Below are 21,610 nucleotides of genomic sequence, written 5' to 3' on the forward strand. Positions count from 1 at the left end.
CCCACACTATCTATATCTGACAATATGTTTTTTTCAGCATTTTAAGTCTATTACCTCTCTTTCAGAAAGTTGTGGAGCTTTGTTGGGGAGCAGGAAAGGCAGTGCACATCTGTTATAGTGAAAACCCCTGTGCTTGTGTCTCCCACAGAGTGAATGAACTATATGTCGATGATCCAGATAAGGACAGTGGAGGTAAAATAGATGTCAGTCTGAACATCAGTTTACCGAATTTACACTGTGAATGTAAGTACCACAAGTGATTCTTCTATTCCCTTAACATTCTACCTTTGTGATTAGGTGATTGACCAAGCTACAGAAAGTTTCAGTTCTACCCCCCAGAATATAATATCCCTGGCTCTGTAAGTCCCTGCTAAGTCATTTTCCTCAAATGATTTTGATTCAGGGGGACTACTATGAGTTAGAGCAGCTTAGTGAAAAACCAAAATCTGAATGAAGAATTCTTACTCATTATTACTTTTGGGCTTTCAGATGGGAATTACATCATTGTTTTTAAACTTAGTAAGAGCAGAATGAGGGACCCTATGCTATTCAAATATGGGTTTGTTTGTTTTTTTGCTTTCATTTAGAAAAATAAATCTGGCCTTAGACCTTTAATTCAGGAGTTGCAGAAGCAATGCTCCTAAAAGAAGGAAAATTTTAGTCACATAGGAAACCTGGTAGCATTAGCGTAGTGGAAAGAGGTTTTTTTTTCCCCAGACCCTTTTCCACTTGGTAAAGCAGTCAGACCACATCAGCATTTTTGGTTCCAAGCTTTGAATATCCTCTTATGTTTTTCCCTAAGTTTGAAGGTTCCCTAGTTGTATTGTCCTTTATTCTTACTCTTTTTTAACACAGACACACACACACACACACACACACACACACACACACACACACACACACAGTCACTCCCACAGTTTGGCACTATTTAATCCCCTGGTATTGATACCAAAGAGACCCTTACTTACTTCCAAGGTACTCCCAGCTGCTATTCTTCATTATTGTCTTAGAATGTGTCAATATGCCAAGGAAGCACCCATGGTTCTGTAGTCTTTTATATTTTCTAGATTCACCCTCAATTTTGTTATTTGTCACTTGCAACATTTCTTAGGACCATTAAGATAGGCTGTTGTCACTCTTCCCATTTTCAGATAAGGACGTTAGGACCTAAGAAAAATGGAACCAAATTCTCCAGTTTTATAGATAGTCGATAATGATGGATTTAAGACTGATAGTACAGAGACACCAGAGTTCTGTTCTCTCAGATTGCTTTATTCTAACTAGATAAAAGCATTCCATCTGAACCTCATTAGCTTGCACTTCCAAAAAAACATCTCTATGACTTCATAAAATATTTAATTCATATTCTGTGAGTTAAAGGGAGAGTCCATATTTCTTTAAATTGAAAGAAATCCTCTCTTACTTATCCCTTTGCCTGATTGTCATCCCTCTCTCTAGCTGACCAGGTGATAGATGCTTTGCAATAAATACCCACAGGGATACCTCCATCCCTTATCCTTTCCTCCAATTGTGATTCTCCCTTTGTTCTTTTTATTCCCTGGCTACTCCAAAGTGGTCGGACTGGACATCCAGGATGAGATGGGGAGACATGAAGTTGGACATATTGATAACTCAATGAAGATTCCTCTAAATGATGGTGAAGGCTGCCGGTTCGAGGGCCAGTTCAGCATCAACAAGGTGACTGAAGATTTTGGGTCTCTTCTTGCTATCTCCCTCCTAGTCCATGGCTTTCCACTTATAAACTGAATTACTAGATTCACTATATAGCTACATATATTTATGGTAATCTTGCTGCTCCAGCTGCTAAACCATAGATTTTAGATAGTTCCAGGCTTAGAAATAAGTCAGGCTGCTTTGGAATCATAAGATCATGGGTTCTTTATGGTCAGTATCATCATTATTACTCAAACCAAGTAAACGTACAATTCTAGGAAGGTTTTTAAGAAACTCCAACAAAAATATGATACCTGAAAAATTCCATAGGTCATGTCTCATTAAACAGGTTTATATGATTATAGGATTTAGTTCTAGAAGGAATCAGTAACCAATCAATAAGCATTTATTGAGTGTGTTCTATGGGCAAAACACACTGGAGCCTTAAAACTAGGACATTTAGCCCAGTCCTCTCCTTTGATGCTTGAGGAAACTGAGGCTCCAGGAAGGGAAGTGATAGCCCTAAATCTCATTTTTCATCTGCTCATTCCCAAATCCCCCCACCTCCTTGCTAATCTAGCTGCATCACTGGGCTCTAAATTGATTCACAGATTATAGAGATTATGGGAAATTCTCTGGGAAACCTAGTTTATTCCCAGGACTGCTGAAGTCTGTCTCTATCTAATGTGTCCCTGGGGAAGAAAGGAGAGGGTTTGTCAAATCCAGTAATCTGATACTACTAAAAGACTGGCACCACTCAAGATATATTATGAATTTTAGCCAAAGAAGATTCTATTTAAAATTTTTGATAATCCTCTGTTTGATAATTAAAATAATCATTATAACAATAACATTTATATAGTACTTCAAGGTTTACAAAACACCTTATATATATGGTCTCATTTGATCTTCACAATAACTCTGTGAATTGGATGCTATTATTATTATTCCCATTTTAGAGCTATAGAAATTGAGGCAGATAGCAGTTACGTGACTTACCCAATATCAAACAGCTACCAAGTGGCTGAGGGAGGTATTAAAATTATATCTCCTTAGTGCTTGGGCAGCTAAGTGGCACAGTGGATAGAGTGCCAGGCTTGGAGTCAGGAAGATTCATCTGTTCAAATCTGGTCTCAAACATTTACTATCTCTGTGACTCTGAGCAAGTCACTTAATCCTGTTTGCCTCAATTTCTTCACCTGTAAAATGAAATGGCAAACCATTCTGGTATCTCTGCCAAGAAAGCTCCAAATAGGGTCACAAAGAGTCAGACACAACTAAAAAGTGCCTCAGCAACAACTTCCTCAGTCTACTGTAAGATGAGTAATGTGTTAAAAAACTAGGAAAATAGAAAGGAGCTAAATTATGAAGAGCTTTAAGTTGCAGAGGAATTTATATTTAATCCTAATGGTAATTGGGAACATTGAAAATTATTGAATAAAGGTACAATAGGGTCATCTCTTTGGCAGTTTTGTAAAAGTAGGTTTAGAGTAGGGAGACACCCAAGACAAGTAGTACAAATAGAAGGCTATTACAGTAGTCTAGGTGACTGAGTAGAGAGAAGGAGCTATATTTGATAGATATTATATTAGCATGCTGTATGTGTGCATGCATGTGTGTGTGTGTGTGTGTGTGTGTGTGTGTGTGTGTGTGCAAGTATGTTTAGAGAGAGGAGTCAAGGATAAAAGATTACAAATCCCAGGTTATTTTCTTCCCTTCCCTTCCCTCCTTCCCTTTCCTTTCCTTTCCTTTTTTTCCTCCCTCTCCTTTCCTTCCTTTCCTCTCTTCCTCCCTTTCTCCCTCTCTCCTTCTCTTTCTCTTTTTTTTTCCCTTCTTCACTCCCTTCCTTCTTTTCTCCCTCCCTTTTTCCCTTCCTCCCTCTCTTCTTTCCTTTTTCCCTTCCTCCATTCCTCCCTTCTTCCCTTCTTTCCATCGATAAGTGTCCTCTCAGGGGACCTAGTTGCCCCATTACTTTTCAACATGTTGACTTTGTGATGCCTATAAGACACATAGTTTGTAGTTGCAAAAGGACTGGAACTCAGGAGACAAACTAGGATTAGACAAGTAGTCTATGAGTCATCTAATAGAAATGATAATTGAACTTCAGTTCAATTAGGGGCTGATGAGTTCATTCATCAATGAAGAAACTATAGAGAGAAAAAAGGACCTAGGACAAAGCCTAAAGGACAGACTCATGAAAAGTGAAAAAAAAAATTAGGTCTAAAAAGAGACCATTAATTTTGCAGTTAAATACTACTGGATTCTTTGAGGAGAATAATATCAGTTGAATGATGAGATCAGTGATTGAAAATGACTTTGTCAAGAAATTTAACTGAGAAGAAGAGAGATATAGGGCAATGACTAGCAAGTATGGTAGTATCTATCAAGGGCTTTTAAAGATGAAAATTGGGCATGTTTATAAGCAGCAGGACAGCTACTAGTAGATAATAAGAGGATGAATATTAGAGAATAAGGATTTTGGTAGGGGCAATCTGTTGACGAAAACAGGAGGAGATGGGATCAAGGGTCCATGTAGGGATGTTGACCTTTGCAAGCAGCACTTCACCAGAGAATGAAGTATGAAGGAGTAGACAATAGATGATTTCAGGGGGGGTTGTGAGATGAGGATGAAGGGATAAAAAAGACTTCTTGGTTGATGTCTTCAGTTTCATAAGGTCCTCAACAAAGATAGGAGTTGAAAGTGGGGGATAGAATGAAGGCTTGAAAAGAGAAGAAAATCTGTGCAATAGTTGCTATGTTAAGTGGGATAGGGACTTGGTTAGACATGAGAAGTACAATTAGATTGCTGCAGTACAAGCCCAGTTGGCATTAACTTTGTAGACACAGTATAGGTGGTTTCATAATTTCCTCCAGTTCAGTTTAATAGCATGCGAGTAAAGCAAGAATCAGATGATGAGAATAACTAAGGATTATGGTTTAACAAGGTTTGATCAGTGATAGCACAAGAGAAAAAGGGATCCAAGAATAAAGGACAGTATATCATTGAACTGGTTCACCAAAGATTCTAAATTAAGTATTAATCATTTATATGTAAACTCTGCCTCATGCTAACCAGAAGCCTCATTTCTGGCTTTTCTAAACAATCTTAGAAGCCAGAAATAAAAGTGATCATTAGTCCTACATCACAACCATTATAACCAATGATCTCAAGAGTACCAAGTGCCAACTGGGCCACTTGTTGAAAAAACTTATCTTGTGATAAAGGGAGGCTCCAAGAGTGCAGAAGATATTTCTATTTCATTTGAAGGCTTGCTCAGTAAGTAGGCTTTGCCATAGTTTCAATTCAACTGAAAATCTTTAAGAACAAAGGACCACCTAGCAAAGGATCGGGGAAAGACTGAACAAGTTGTGGTACATAAAGATAATGGAATATTATTGTTCTACAAAAAATGATGAACAAGCTGATTATAGAAAGACCTGGAAAGATTTACATGAACTGATGCTGAGCAAAATAAGAAGAACCAGGAATACATTGTACACAATAACAGCAAGAATGTGCAGTGATCAACTACGAAAGACTTGGTTCTTCTCAGCAGTTCAGTGATCCAAAGTAGTTCCAATAGACTTTGGACAGAAAATGCCATCTGCATCCAGAAAAAAAAAAAAAAAAAAAAAACTAAGACAACACATGCTATGTTCACTTATTTTTTCTGTTGTTTTTTTTTTAATCTCTCCCATGATTTTTCCCTTTTGCTCTGATTTTTCTCTCCTAATATAATTCATAAAATGATGTGTATTAAAAGTAAACTAAAAATATTTTAAAATTTTAAAAAATGAAGGATGAAGGACCACCAACATATAATTATAAGAGATCTCTATAGGACTGTAATGCAGAATCTCACATCTATGGGGAGTTGAGCCCTGTGATTTCATCAGCATAAGAAATTCTCTCACAGACTCATCCATAACTCAGACTGACAGAGTTGCCTTGCATTACTGAGCTCATATCTTCCTAACTACAAAGCCAGCCTCCTCATGCTGATTTTCTTTACTTAGAGGATAAGAGTAAAGTTTATAGAATGCCAAAGTAATCAATCTGCTCTCCAGTTTGATCTCCTGAGTCTGGAACTTGGTGGTCTTCCTTTCTTCCCTGGGGCCATATTCTATTTCAGTTCTAAAAGGACTGTTTCATAAACTTTGTTTTCCAAAGAACACAAATTGAAAACAGAAGCATGAGTGACCTATAAACCTGGCTTTTTTCCAAGGACCAAATTAAAAGTTTCAAATTTCATTCATGTCATTTCACCCTGCAAAGGGAAATTAAAGAAGATGTTTTACATCTTCTACATCTAAAGATGTTCTACATGTAAAACAGGATTTGACTTATACATTTTTGCCCAGAGCCATCCTTTCTGGGGCTCTGAATTAGATGCTAATAAGCCTTGTCTGTGCAGAGTTAATATGAGCTGTTCTTTCAGTGAGTATCTCTAAGTCTATCTCCAGTGGATCTTATTCCATTCATTCATTCAACAAGCATTTTATTTAGCATTTACTATGTGTCAGCCATTGCACTTTTTGTTGTTGTTAGTCATGTCCAACTCTTTGTGACCCCATTTGGAGTTTTCTTGGCAAAGATACCAGGCTGGTTTGCCATTTCCTTCTCCAGCTTATTTTACAGTTAAGGCAAACAGAGCTAAGTGACTTTCCTGGGGGTCACACAGCTAGTAAGTGTCTAAGACCAGATTTGAACTCAGGAAAATTAGTCTTCCTGACTCCAGGCCTGGCACTCTATCCCTTGTACCACCTAGTTGCCATTGTACTAGGGTTAAGGAATATGGAGGCAAAATGAAGTACCTGTCCTCAGGGAACTTACTTTCCATTGAGGTTAATAAGATTTAAACACACACACACACATACACACATACATACACATACACATACATGAAAGGCAACATTGAGTAGAAGAGTGCTACATTTGAAAGGATGATTTGGGTTCACATTCCATCTTGATGTCCTGATTTTTCTCTTTTTTAAAAAAAATGTTACTTTTAAAACATGGAATGGTTCAAGGGGAAGGAATGCTATTAAAAAATAGAAGACATTAATAGAAACTTATTTTTTAAAAAAGTAATTTGCACAAAGATACCCAAACTGAGAACTAAAACATTAATGAAATACTTTTGTGTAAAACACTGCATTTAGGAGGATTCAAACAGAAAAGTAAAACTTTTCCTGCTCCCAAGAAATTTATACTCTGGGGCAGCAAGGTAGCACAGTGAATAGAGCACCAGCCCTGAAGTCAGGAGGACCTGAGTTCAAATGTGATCTCAGGCACTTAATACTTCCTAGTTATGTGACCCTGTGCAAGTCACTTAACCCCAATTGTCTCAGCAAAAAAAAAAAAAAAAAAAAAAAGTAGTTTACACTCTAATGGAAGATTAACACTTAGTGGAAGGTTTCAGTAGTAAGCAAAGGAGATGACAGTGCCTCTTCCTGAATGCTACTTCTACTGAAAAAAAAAAAAATCACATTTGGTTCTGGTGCCAATGACTTTCATTGGAAAGAATTTTCCTTTCTGGGTCTTCAGACTGGATCTAGGTAAAGTAAGGAAACCCTCATTACCATTGTAGAGAAGATGGCATCTTCTCCATGATTTAGAAAACTGAACCTTAAGAAGTAAAGGGATTTGCCCAGCTGGGGTCACACTGGAAGGTGGTGTCAGTGATAATACTGAAGCCTATATCTTCCTAGATTTGAGGAAAACTCTACTCTTCTTTGCCTCTCTTTAAAGTGCTCTAATAATTTCAGTTATTGTTAAAGATAACTTTTGAAAATGGTAACTTTAAAGTGATGATGTTAGTTGTGAAACTTAGAAATGGCTATTTTCAACTCAGTAATTTGAATAACTAACATCTTTGATCCCTCTTTTTTAGTATCAAATTTTTCAAGAGGCTGTTGAGTTTTCCTCCTGTTACCTAACTTTAAACTGTGGGGAATCGAGCCTAATTTGAATTTATAAATAAGTTTACATACTGGAAAGTCAGAATAGCCACCATAGATTTAAAATAAATGTTGTTAGAGCTTAAATATTTCAAACTGTGTTGGCAATTCAACTATTTGGTTGAAATGGTTTGAAACCTTGGTGGATAGCATTTTTTTGGAGTTAACTGTCTCACTGAGTCAGCAGGAAGTTGTCAGGATTTAGGCAGGCATTATATGATTGGCACCATATATTTTTCAGTCCATTAATGAAGGCTACGTGGGCTTGTAAATCACATGCCCTCAAAATTCCTCATTTCTGCAGGCCAATGCTTGCTTTGGTGAGTCACCCTGTTCTATCAAACTGTGATATGATCAGTTATAGAGGCAGGGGAGAAGGTGGGAGAGAAATTGATGTAAAACTAAGTTACTGAGTCAGGCTTGCTGGGGGGAAAAGGGAGAGAATCCCATTTATTCAGATGCAAATACCAACTATAGGGAGCTCATTGAATCATTTAAATTAATGGATTTTGTTACTCAGACTTCAAACTAAATCTTCTGATTATCAAACTACTATCAGATGAAGAAAGCTCTAGCTATCTTGGGATCCTAGTGAAAGCCATAGCTACTTTTATTCATTCAACAAGCATTTATTAAACATTTACTGTATCTATATCTTCTGCTTGGTGCTGGAAAAACTGAAGCAAAAATAGAACAGTGTCTAACTTTGAAAGAAACAAGATACTCACCTGTAAGTAGCTGAATAAATGAATGAAAACAATTGATTAAGCACTTACTGTGTGCCATGAACTATGCTAAATGCTAGGGAACCAAATGCAAAAGTGAAATGTCCTTGCTCTCAAGGACATTTTAATAAGGGAAACCACACCTATGGAGAGCAATGACAAGGAAAAGGATTCAGAGTCTGAAAAGTCACAAAAATGGTGAATGGAACAAACATTTTTCAGTTGTGTCTGATTTTTTGTGACCCTATTTGGGGCTTTCTTGGCAAAGATACTGGAGTATCTAGTTTATTTTACTAGAAAGTATCTGAGGTCAGATTTGAACTCAGGAAGATGAATTCTACCTACTCCAATAGAAAACTCCATTAACATATTCTTTCCAGAGGCAATGGTAGTGGTAATTTGATTATAGTTCTACTGAGAAGTAGCTTTGAAATATGGTTGATAGATAATCTCCGAGCTGGAAAGACCTGATTCAAGTCTGATTATGTAACCCCGGTGATTCACTAAGAGAGTCCCCAGAGGGAGATTGCTTATCTGGGAATTTCAGGAGTCTGTAGACTGTAGATCCAATCCCCATCTTTATCCCTATCTTAGAGGAGGGAAAAAAAAAAAAAGAGTTTGGAGGCTGGAAAGAGAATGGCTGGGATGAAGATAAGTATTCATTGTCTCCTGGAGTGCCAAGTTGAGTGTCCTAAGCTTGGTCTCTCACGATCCAATCTAGAGGGTAAATATAAAATTAATATGTACAAAGCTAAACACTAATGTTGGAGAAGGCCAGCCAAGTTATAGGGTGACCTAATATGGGATGTGGCATTTTGAAGGAATCCAGAGCTGCTAAGAGGTAGAAGTGAGGTGAGATATTCTAGGTGTGGCAGTAGGAATTGAACATTTTGTGATAAGAACAAACTAGTAGTTTGGTTTGGCTGAAATATAAAGTGAAGTGGACTAATAAAGTATAATAAGTCTGAAATGTGTAAAAACCTGAAATAAATCTGGTGGAAGCCAGGTCATAGTGGACTTTAAATGATAAATCAGAGTCTGTTTATGATACCTAAAGGCAATAAGTGGAGCTTTTTGATCAAGGAAATGTTTTAGTCAGGTCTGTGCTTTAGGAATATCAATCTAGTAAATGTGTGGAAGATGATTTGTACAAAAGAGAAGCCTGTTTTAGGAACAAGAAGGAACAAGATCATTTTGATCTTTGGAATAATAAAAGTCTATTTGATCACTTAGTTGAAGGGTAGATTTCGTTATCTTTGTTGTAGGCCATTTGCTATTTATAAAACACTGTTAAATACTGAGGAAATTCTAAATTTAAAAAAAAATTAATTTAAAATTTTAAAATTAAAAAAATTTTTAAAAATCATTTATTAAACACTTACTTTGGGCAAAGTGCTAACTGTATAAGAAAAGGCAAAAACACGTTGCTGCCCTCAAGGGGCATTCTGAGATCAGACACTTTGGCCCTTCCCTCTTGGAGCTTAGGAATGCAAACATCCTTGTCTTCAAAGAATGATAGACTTTCCACCTGCTATAAACTCCTTCCTCTCAGTCTACCACAGCATACCAGTTGAGGAGACAGCTTATTTTGCCCCAGTGAGTTCATATTTGTAAAGTTTAACACAATGCCTGGCACATAGTGGGCACTAAATAACTCTGCCAAGTATCCTGATATTTGAACTGTAGCCCAGCATCCTCCTTAATATTACTTTAGATAATACATACTCAAGTCCCATGATTTCTGAACAACTTTCCATAGATTGAATCAGGAGAGAAGGGAAGGGGATTCTTTTCTAAAAGCTTGTTTTTCCTGTGTTTTTTGTCCTTTGGGCTGTCGGCCCAAATAGGTCCCTGGCAACTTTCATGTATCAACACACAGTGCCACTGCACAGCCCCAGAATCCAGACATGACTCATGTCATCCACAAGTTGTCCTTTGGAGACACATTACAGGTGAGTTCTCAGACCACAGTGACTTGAAGTTGTGATAGAAAGAACAAAAAATTTGTTATTTCTAAGTGAATAAGGAATATGGATAGAAAGGATCCTTTTAGTGGTAGATTACATTTACCCATGGGAGGATGCTTTTTGCTGATGGTCTCAAAATGTGTTCAAAAGAGTATGCCATTGGTGGGTGGTGTGGAATTGTGGGTGGGGAAGAGGTAAGAGTGGGTTAGGCATCTCCTGTGCCCTCCATCCTTTCTGGCTAGGGTGTAGACTTAAGGAAGAGAAGCTTTGGTTTTTCATTGATTTCACCAGGAAGCAATTTCTTCCTTTTTTTCCCCCAGCAAATTTACTTAAAATTCTTCTAAAGAAAATCGATTCTACTTTTCTTAGTTCCCCAAGATGAATTTCAGTATCTCCTCCATTCTCCTGCTTCAACTAGGTTGACGCTTAACCCTGATTTCATATGTAGGTCTCTTTATTCTGCCATACTCCTGTAACCTGTATTGGCTTGTCCACATAAAACCTTGATGTTATGTTTCTTATCTTTTTTTTTTTTTTAATAAAACCTGTATATGTACATACACACAAACACATATATTCCCACACACACCTCTCTTTCTCTCTCTCACTCATTGACCTCCATTGCTAGTTTCCCAATCACTCTATTTGTTTGATTGCCCAAAGTGAACAGCTCATGCTAATGTAATCTTAACCTATTCCATGGCTTTGCTTCCAAGCCATGTGCTTCCAACATGTGCTGATCAATCGTAAACTTTCTGTTCCCTCATATAAAAATCACTTTAGGTAATTTTCAAGTTTCATAGTTTTTCTTTGGAAAAGGTTTGAGAGTAGAAAAATTATCTTTGCTATTTATCCTCATGAGATCTTGCCATTTGCTCATTCCTAGTTATCTTTTTTCTACCAAAGGACCAGGGACCAGACCTTCCCAAATTCCCACACAAATATATATCCTTCAATAAATGTCCCATTTCATTGATATGGACAATCCTTCTCAAACAAGACATATTGTAGACTAGCTACATTTTTTTATCCTATGAGATTCCTGACCAGCTGTAAAATCTTCCTTGGAGAACTTACCCAAAACACTGGCAAACTTCATGTGATCCTAGATTTAGAGTTAAAATGTACCTAAAGGCCATCCTTATTACAGAATAGGAACTGAGGGTCCAACGAGCTTCAGTTACTTGCTCAGGATCATATAGGAAAAAATCAGTGATATCAGGAAATGAATCCAGGTTCTCTGATGCTAGACCTGGCATTCTTTGATAACCCTGAGGCTCCCAATACAGGCATCTTGTTATAACCTTATTCTGATGAGAAGGCTGACTCATTTCTTCTTTGATGATGTCTTCTGTTTTTTTGTTCACAAGTTTCCATAGGAATAATCAACGTATACTTATGAGGTGCCAATTATGTGTTACCCAAAGGGCACAGAGACAAAAAAAAATCCCTATTCTAAATATGTTTATAAAAATAACAAATAATAATAACACTTTAAGGTTTATAAAGGGCTTTACAAATATTGTGATTACAATTTACAAATGTGATTACATTTTATGAGGGTAACAGCCCTGTACAATAAGTGCTACTTTTGCCCTCATTTTACAGGTGAGGAATCTAAGGTCAAAGTTAAATGACCATAGCACTTAGTAAATGTATGAATTGGGATTTTAACTTGGCTCTTTCTAACTCCAAGTCCATTACTCTGTCTACTGTACCACCTAGCTGTCTCTTAATCTCACTGAAGTGACAGACCATAGACAAGTGAAAAAGATATGCGTACTTTAATATAGTGTCAGAAGTTTTTAATGTTCTGTGGTTTAAATGGTTCTGTGACAGTTGACAGCCTTTATGGAGGTATGGTGCCAATATAGTCTGGACTGGACCTGTCTCTAATCTGTGAATGGCCACAGCCAAACAAAGGCCAGAGGCAGATGCCAAGAATCAGGTAGCAGTTTAATTAATTTAAAAATGAGGAAACCGTTCTCAAAGTTCTCCCTAAACAAGAGGACTTAACATATTGGGGCAGGAATAAGGCTGATATTCTTAAAAAGTATAAGGTGGTGAATCACAATGCACTTGTCTTTAAATGCAGAGTAAACATTTGCCACAGTAGACCCATACATGCAGATTTTTTTGGACAATGCAAATGTTCTTGAATCCTGTGGGAACAGTTTTTAAATTATTAGGATCCTTACATAAGAGTCAGTGAGGCTTGTGATTGTTCAGCAAAGTACAGAACTAGAATTAGTATGGGGGAGGGAAAGGGTGCAGCCTCTGATTCGGTTCACTTTACAATTACAGGCACTAGATTTTTAAGAATTGTTAGCATTTCAGGAAGCTTTAACTAATCACTTTATGTTGTAGCACATCAACTGTAGCTCCAACTCCCATACCAGAATCTCCTGGGGAAAAAGGAGTTCCAACAAATCTACATAATATAATCATTATACACATATTCATTGATTTGAGAATGAAAAATCCCATAATACTAAACAGAATGCTGGACAAAATCAGGAAGATGACTTCAAATTCATCCTCAGACACTAGCCATATGACCTTGGGAAGTCACTTAGTTTGCCTCAGTTTCCTCAACTACAAAACAAGGATAATAATAGCCCAATCTTTTACAGATAGAATAATTTACACGTGCAATTGATGATATAGTCCTTGCCTTCTCAGTAAGTGGGGGAAGGTGTGAAGGGATGGACAGAATTTGGAACTCCCAATTTTAAAAAATATGTTTTTTCAAAGATTAATTAATTAATGATTTTTTTAAAAATAGGCTACATTTGTGAAAATGATCATGATAGCCTCTGCATGGACGTGTAAGTTGGATTGAATCAAAAAGTAAGCTGAAGATAGTAAAACTGAATCAGTTATGAAGACATGAGGGACTAAATTCAGAGATTTGCTCTGATGAGTTGATAGTGATATATGAAAGTCAGTGGTGGTGGTGGGATATCTTGGGATTGGCAGGATTTGGTGATAGATGAGATCCAAGGCATAAAAGAGAGCAGTGTAAAATGAATCCAATGTTTTAAGACTGGTAGCCTGGGAAGTTTGAGGTAGTTTTGATGGCAATGGAAATATTTGAAAGAAATGACAGATCTTTGGCCTGTACCATAACATTGAGTTGACTTTTTCATCACCTCTTGCCCAGACTGCAATTCCTTCTTTAATTGACTTCTCTGCTTCAAGCTTTTTCCCCATTCCTGGTTTATTCTTCACATAGCTGCCAAGTTTAGCTGGCAAGTTTGACCATATTACTTCTTCACTCAGAAAAGTCCTGTGGCTCCCTGTGACCTCTAGGATCAAATGCAGACTTCTTTGTTTAGCATTTTAAAATGGTCCCAAATTGAACCCAGCCTCCCTTTCTGGATTTATTATATGTAATGTCCCTCAATGCACTTTACAGTCCAAGCAAACTTGCTTTGTTATTTCTCATCCAAGATATTCTCTCCCTCCCATCTCTTCACTGACTGTAACCCATGCTTAGAATGCACTCTCTTCTCCCCCTCTGCCTCATAGAATGTCTAGGAAGCCTTTCCTGATCTGCTCTATACAACCTTCATAGATCATCTTGTATTAATTTTGTACTTGTGGGGGCAGCTAGGTGACACAGTGGATAGAACACCAGACCTGGAATGAGGAAGACTTAAGTTTAACTTCAGATATTTCCTAACTTTGTAATTCTGGGCAAATAAGCATATAACCTCTGTTTGCCTCTGTTTTCTCATCTTTAATATGGAAATAATAACAATAATAAACTACTAGAATTGTGGGACTCTAGAAGAAGGTAAGAGGTCAAGGCTAATGACTTGGATCTGGGAGCTCTGTCTGTACAGGAAGTAGTCAAATATCATGTGAATCCACAAGTTCCTTAAGAATGGAAATATGTGAAAAGCATCTCATTTGTCAAAGGGAAGAAAAATAATACCAGGAAGAAAGAGAGGAAAGAAGAAACCATTGAGTCACAAAAAATCCAAGTTTAACAGTATCCTGAAGGAAATTGTTAACATTGTCAAGTATGGTGGAAAGGAGATCTGATTGTCGCAAGAGACATTTAGTGACCAATGAGTTGTTTCAGTAATTATTATTAATGTTTACATAGTGCTTACTACATGCTACTATGTACATATATTTTTTATAAAATTATTAAATTTTATTCTTTTCTAATGTTTTAACTAAAAATGTGTCCCTCAAGTTCATATAAACATGCACCAAGGCAAACAGAACCATAAACTTGGAAATTTACAATAACAAAAATCATCCATAACAGACCCCAAAATCCAAAATTGTTCCCAAAGTTCAGTAAGTCAAATGAATAAAAATGACATATGAATTCATCTTTAAGTATTTAAAGAACAACTCGAATTTCAGTTCTCTTTTAAATTTTAAGGAGGAGCTTGAAAACATATCATATAGAAAATATCCTATAATGCAAGAAATTTTATAAGTCATAATGCTAACTTTTACAACACTGGAACCTCTCTATTTTAAAGGACACATAATTTGATTTATTCAGATACCTGAACTGCTGATGAAATTCACAATTAGCTCACTGAAGATGCTGCTTACAGCTTTACATCTCTAGGGCAGTTTGAATACTTTTGTAGAACCATCTACAATTAGACTATTGTCCAAAAGCAGTTTTACCTAATAGTATTTTTTCTGTATATTTACTGATATTCTCTCCATTGCGTCTTACTAATTCTAGTTGCCTTCATAGCAAGTTTTTCAAAATTATAAACTGAACGGAACTTCCTTTGAATAAACTTGTGAAATTCATTATAGACCATTTGAAAGTTAAAAGGTTCATCCTAATAAATGTTATAACACTGAAGGACCAATAACATGGATTGATTGAAGGTCTTTATTAGCATGGAAATGTTTCAGCAGAACTTTCAATGTTTTTGTTTTCTGAGACATTGAACAGTTTCAATTTGATTTCTCAATAAAGTGCTTGTCTGGAAATTGAGAAACTAAAGGAATTCATTAAATTATCTCATTTGATAATTCCAGGGCACCCAAAAAGAAAGGAAGTGTAGTGGATTAATTAACACAGCAGGAATCAACATAAAGATCAAAATGGGATGGCATCATGGAATTTTGGGGTTAGGAAAGACTATAGAGATCATCTCTCCGAAGCCAAACCTGAACAGTTATTCCATCTATAAAATCTAATTCTCTAATTAATGAATTCCTACCTAGAATCTTGAAGAATGCCAGCAATACTAACTTATAATACTAACTTATAACCTGATTCAGCTTGATTCTCTATCATTCCAGCTTTTTTTACTCTCACTCCAGCTACTTTCTCTCTTGATCATTTGCTCCTAAGCCTCCATTTGAATAAGGATCCATAATAGCAGACCTCTGCTCTGCCCATACCTTGACTTTCTAAACTATTTTTCCAGCTCCACCCCTCTTTACTTTTTGGCTCCTTTTTATGTGTTATTTTATTTCTTTAGAATATAAATTTCTTGAAGGCAGGGACTGTCTTTTTACTTGAATTTGTATTCTGAGCATTTAGCCCAGTACTTGGTGTAAGTACTTAATAAATGCTTATTTCTCTGTCTCTGATTAATTCCAACCTCATCCAAAGATCTCTAGTAGGATGATGGACCTCCCATGGTCTGAGATAGCCAATTGCAGCCTAAAATAGATTTAATCCCTGGAAAGTTTTTCATACATAGATTCTAATTATGTCTCTGCAGCATCCTGGCTCTGACCTGTGGGTGTGAAGCAGAACAAGTTTAATCTTTATATGGCAACTCTTTCAAATTACTTAAAGATACATGTCTTTTGTCTACTTTCCCCCAACTCTTCTCTTCTCCAAGTTAAAAATCTCCCTTTTCTTCAAAAAAATCCCCTCAGCATGGTATCAAACCCATTTATTATCATCACCCTCTTTGATATTCTCCAACTTGTTAATTAACAGCCTTCCTAAAACTCGATGCCCCAAACTGAGCCTTTAATAGCAAAGATATGGTCTGACCAGGACAGAGTATAGCCAGGCTATTGCTTCCTTTGCCCTTGATGCTAATCCTTTTTTAATGAAGCCTGAGATTCCACCAGCTCTTTTGGCCAATATGCTACACTGTTGGTGCCCATCAAGCTTGCCATCTGTTAAAATGCCCAAATGTTTTTTTCATAAGAACTGGTGTCTGACCACCCTACCCTTCTCTTGCCACAGGATGTTCATTTTCTTAGATTTTACATTTTATCTGTCAGAATTAACCTGATTAGTTTGGCTTCTAATTTTAACTTGTCAGGATCTTTTGGCACTTTTTTTTTGTTACCTAGAATGTCCTGCTTGATGTCATCTGCAGATTTGACAACTGGGCTATTTATCCCTCTATCCAAGTCATTAATACAGTTATTCAAATAACAAGAGTCAGGAACAAACCAGTTGGAAGTGGGGAAAGACTACACCAGATGAGGGTTCATTCAGTCCTGGATAACTCTGGTCATGTTTTCTTTCTTTTTTTTTTTTTTTTTTTTTTTTTTTGAGGCTGGGGTTAAATGACTTGCCCAGGGTCACACAGCTAGGATGTGTTAGGTGTCTGAGACCAGATTTGAACTCGGGTCCTCCTGAATTCAAGGCTGGTGCTCTATCCACTGCACCACCTAGCTGCCCCTCTGGTCATGTTTTAAGGGCAAGAAAGCAATGGTTGAAATACAGAGCATTAGTAGAGTGGTTAGACATCTAAGAAGACATCACAGATAGGTCCATATATGGTAAGGGATAAAACTAGAGAAGAGAGCATCAAGGAAGTATTCAGAGAGGCTAGCATCTGGGAAAATTAACAAAAGGAGAGAAGGTAAAAATGCTATTAAGGTTCCCACTCTTGTGGTGCCAGTGTTTTGTTGGGTGATGGAAAGGAGGACAGTTAGAGATTTGTAGAGGCTCAGTTTTGTCAGTTTTTCCACAATGAAATGAGGGCTCTTTAGAGAGGTTATGGGATGCATGAATTAGTTATTTCTAAAAGAATGCATGTCATCAGCTTTGTCAGCTCAAAGAAAGCTGGAAGGTTTCCCTTTAATAAATAGGGGTGAATTCAAGGTTTCATATAAATCATTTGGATTATGGACCAATGAATCGATAAGGAAAAGCATTTGATTGCAGGACCAGGAAAATATAAAAAGAAAATGTTGACCCCTAAGGGGGCAAGACCAACAGATTTCTAATTTCCTGACATAGTACTTTGTTTACATATGAATAGATGGAGAGGAGAGTTCAGAAAGATACCTCCTCACCCCACCACCCCAACTACGTTTGGAGCCTTATCTCCAAATTGCCATCCCAAACCCTCTGTTCTGGCCAAACTAAGCTGGTCACTGTCTAGCCAGTGCTACTCCCACCTCTCTGTTCCCTGGGTCATACTTGTTTCTCTGCCCCTTCCCTTTGGACAAACCCTACTCAATCCTTTGAGACTTGGATCAGATTCCCTCTAATTCATGAGAAACTGTACTACAATGAAAAGGAGGCTGGTTTTGGAGTCAAAGGCCCTGGGTTCAATTCTTAATCATTTGTGCCTATGTGACTTTTGGCAAAGACCTTTGAGGACCCTAGGGGACACATGAATTTGGATGAAATGACAATTAACATGTTTATTTTCACTTCTAATTCAGATATGAAACATACCACTCAAGGCCCACACCAAATTAAACTCTGAGGAATGTTTAAGAAAATAATTAAAAATACAGTAGAACATAGATGATCCAAAGATGTTGTCTTTCTGTGCCAATTTGTGGCCTAGAGAGATGCTTATAGATCAGTGGCCCTATTTTTATTTAAGTGTAACACCACTCCTCTAAGTGAAATTTAGCAGTTTTTTTGGATATTAATGTAAAAACTACATTATTCTGAGCCCAGATATGGTGTTGACTACATGTAATCACAACTACTAGGCAAGCTGAGACTGAAGGATCTCTTAAACTCAGGAGTTTTGAGCTTCAGCAAACTATGAAGTTAGGAATCTATACCAAGTTTGGCGTCAAGATAGCAGGTCTTATTACCATTCCACGTAGGAAAGGATGAACCAACTCAAGCCAGAAACTTCTGGGCTGATAAGTAGTGGAACTGAACCTATGAGTAGTCCCTATGCTTCCAGCTTGAGCAAGATAGGGAGCCCCAATTTTTTAAAAATGACAAAAAAAAAAAGATCATTCTGTAATGGATATCATAGTTTTCACCTAACTCCCAAAGGTATCTCTAATACGAAAAAGTTAAGAACTCTTACACTAAATGATCATGTAAGATAAGGCACATCTAAGGTTGTATAATAAGCTTCTCTTAATTTCTCTGATTTTCTGTAGAAATGATTGACACAAGCTATGTTTGTCTCTAGGTTCAGAACATTCATGGAGCATTCAACGCTCTGGGAGGAGCTGATAAACTCACTTCTAACCGTATGTATCAGATTGGGGCATGCTTCCGTCACTGAGCTCTGTAATGCAGCAGAAATCCAGAAGTATAGATACTTGCTCAAAAGGCCAGAAGAATTTTTAACTGATGCTTTTGAGCTTTGGGATCAGAATTTATGATGTCATTCTTAATGAGGGAAAATTATGACTCTGCTAATCTGGTCACACTTTGAGATTTAGTCTATTTATGCAGTTAGATCAAATTTGATGGTATTATCTTGTTACAGCTATTCCCAGATACAGCTGTGGCTGATGGTGTTCAGTCATTTCAGTCATGCTCAACTCTTTGTGTTCCCATTTGAGGTTTTCTTTGCAAAGATACTAGAATAGTTTGCCTTTTCCTTCTCCAGCTCATTTTTACAAATGAGGTAAATGAGGCAAACAGGATTAATTGGCTTTAGTGACTTGCCCAAGGTCACACAATTGGTAAGTGTGTGAGGCTGCATTTGAACCCAGGGAGATGAGGTTTTTTTTTGATTCCAGACCCAGCACTCTATCCACTGTGCCACCCAGCTACCCCAGCTGACACTGCTGTTATCCTGATAAAGGCTCTAATTACCTCATTCCTAGACTATTGCATTTGACCAGTATTGGTTTTCCTGCTTCAATTTTCCCTACTTCAGTACATTCTCCACTCAGCTATCAAAGTGGTCTTACTACATTATCTTTGACTACATCATTTCCCCACTGAATAAACTCCTGGGCCTTCCCATTATCTGTAGGATTACATAGCAAATCCTGCATTTGACTTTTAAAGCCCATCATAATCTGACCCCTTCCTATCTTTCCAGTCTTTTTATACCTTACTCCCCTCCAGGTACTCCAGGGACCCTATCCTCCTCAATGATCCATGAAAAGGACAGTACGATCTCCCAACTCTGTGTTTTTAGTAGCTGTCTCCATGCCTGAAACTCCCCCTCATTTCTTTCCCTTGGATTCCCTGTTTTCTTCAAGTATCCACTAAAATCCCACCTTCTACAAGCAACTTTTCTGATCCCTTTTAATGCTATGTGTGAAAGTACACATTTCTCCTATGTGTGAAAGCATTGTGGAGACTTCAGCCTAAGGCAGAAGAGGCCATAGTTGCAGTGAGAGGCTTAGGGGTTCAAACCTCTGATTGCCTCTGATGACTACTACCCTTGTGACTTTTGGCAAGCCATTTGGGCATTCTGCGCTTTAGTTTCCTTACTTGTAAAATGAAAAAATTGGACTAAACTTAAAAGTTCCTTTCAGCTCTAAATTTGTTATCTGAATTATAGAATTTATATTTCTATATCACTTTGTGATTTAGAACAAGTTTCCCTCAGAACCACTCTGTGAGGTGAGTAGCATGATTATTATCCTCATTCTATAGAAAAAACAACAACAACTGAGGTTCCAGGAGGTTCCGGGGTTTGTACGAGGTCACATAATCAGTAAATGTCTGAGCTAGGAATCAAACTGAGTTTCTCCAACTCCCAAGTCCAATATTTTTTCCATTCTTTCATTATATGTTCTTGAAGAAGAAAATTCCTGACTCATTCATATGACTTCAACACATTTTGTAAAGTGTTTTCCAGACTTGAGTCTTGAGTCCTAGTTGTAGGAATTATAAATAATTTTAATTCTAGCAAGCAGGGCTTCTCCATAGAAGGGGGCTGCTTTGATGCTTTAGCACAGCTTGGAGGTGACCTTAGGCTCTAGAAGAGTGTGCTAATGGTACAGAGTCTGATAGCTTCTGCTGAGCTAAGCTCAGAGGCTTGGAGCACACACCCAGTGACAGTCTGTGTCTGTTTTTCAAGGACCAGCCAAGCTAAGTGCCCAGATGCTGACCATCAGAGGAATGATCATGATGTAATCCTTTCTTTGATCAATGCAGCCCACAAAACGTAAAGAAAAAAAAAAATGTTTCTAAGCCTCACCTTATATCCCCTTCTCCTTTAGCAGTGATGAGATGATTAAAGATTTAGAGCAGAAAAGACCATTGAGATTATTTAATGCAACTCTTCTGATTTTACAAATAAGAACACTGAGACCTAGAAAGGTTAAGCAGTGTTATCCAAGATCACAAGTGGTAGAGTTGGGATTCAAACCTGGGTCAATGAATTAATCAGTAAACATTTATTAAGCACTTATTGGAGATATGAAGACAAAAACAAAACAGTCCTTGCCCTCATGGAGTTTATATTCCATTGGGAAGATAATATGTACAATAAGTATACGAAATATTTACAACATTCCACTGTATTATTTTGGAATGGTGGGAATGGGTAAAAGATGCTAAAAACCAGCAGCCACTCCTGGACTCAACCCCCCTACCAATATCAATATTTCTTAGTGTTGCTTTGTAATTAGTAATAAATCCTAGGACCATAAACTTCAAAAAATCAAAATTGTACATGACTTGGAAGGATAATCAAGAACTGAATGGTGTTATGTGTCATACATTCCATATATTGCCAGCCCCTCTCCAAAAAAAGACATAGAAAATCATTTTGATAATAATTTAAAATGTCATTTTGATAAACATATTTCACTATAATTGGTTTCCTTTGTAATGCTACATAATTTTTTTTATTATACATTTAAAAATATTCTGAGAAGGGTTCTATAGACTTCAAGAGATTGACAACAGGATCTATGACATAATAGAGATTAAGAATCCCTGATCTAGAAGAAGCCTCCTAATAGATTTTGAATGATGACTTTTATAGAAGGAAATGGACTATAAAACTCCTTATAGTGAGAGATTCTGCCTCAGTGGAGGGGACATCCATACTGATGAAACTACAAAGCCAATGGAACATTTGGGTGATTTCAAAATATCCAAGTAACCAGGAATGCTAGCTACCATGTCCACTTATAAATGAG

At 37.2% G+C, this 21,610-nt stretch overlaps 1 protein-coding gene across 1 annotated transcript in view; it reads left to right on the top strand.

The window, feature by feature from the left end:
• Window positions 1-21,610, top strand: part of ERGIC1 (endoplasmic reticulum-golgi intermediate compartment 1) — a 141,237-nt gene that overhangs the window by 100,778 nt on the left and 18,849 nt on the right. Inside the window, exons 4-7 of the mRNA XM_074292082.1 lie at window positions 149-243; window positions 1,574-1,698; window positions 10,208-10,312; window positions 18,685-18,745. Of these exons, the coding sequence (XP_074148183.1) occupies window positions 149-243; window positions 1,574-1,698; window positions 10,208-10,312; window positions 18,685-18,745 (386 nt within the window). The remainder of the gene's footprint in view (window positions 1-148; window positions 244-1,573; window positions 1,699-10,207; window positions 10,313-18,684; window positions 18,746-21,610) is intronic.

This window comes from Sminthopsis crassicaudata, chromosome 2, assembly GCF_048593235.1.
Source record: "Sminthopsis crassicaudata isolate SCR6 chromosome 2, ASM4859323v1, whole genome shotgun sequence".
NCBI lineage: Eukaryota > Metazoa > Chordata > Mammalia > Dasyuromorphia > Dasyuridae > Sminthopsis > Sminthopsis crassicaudata.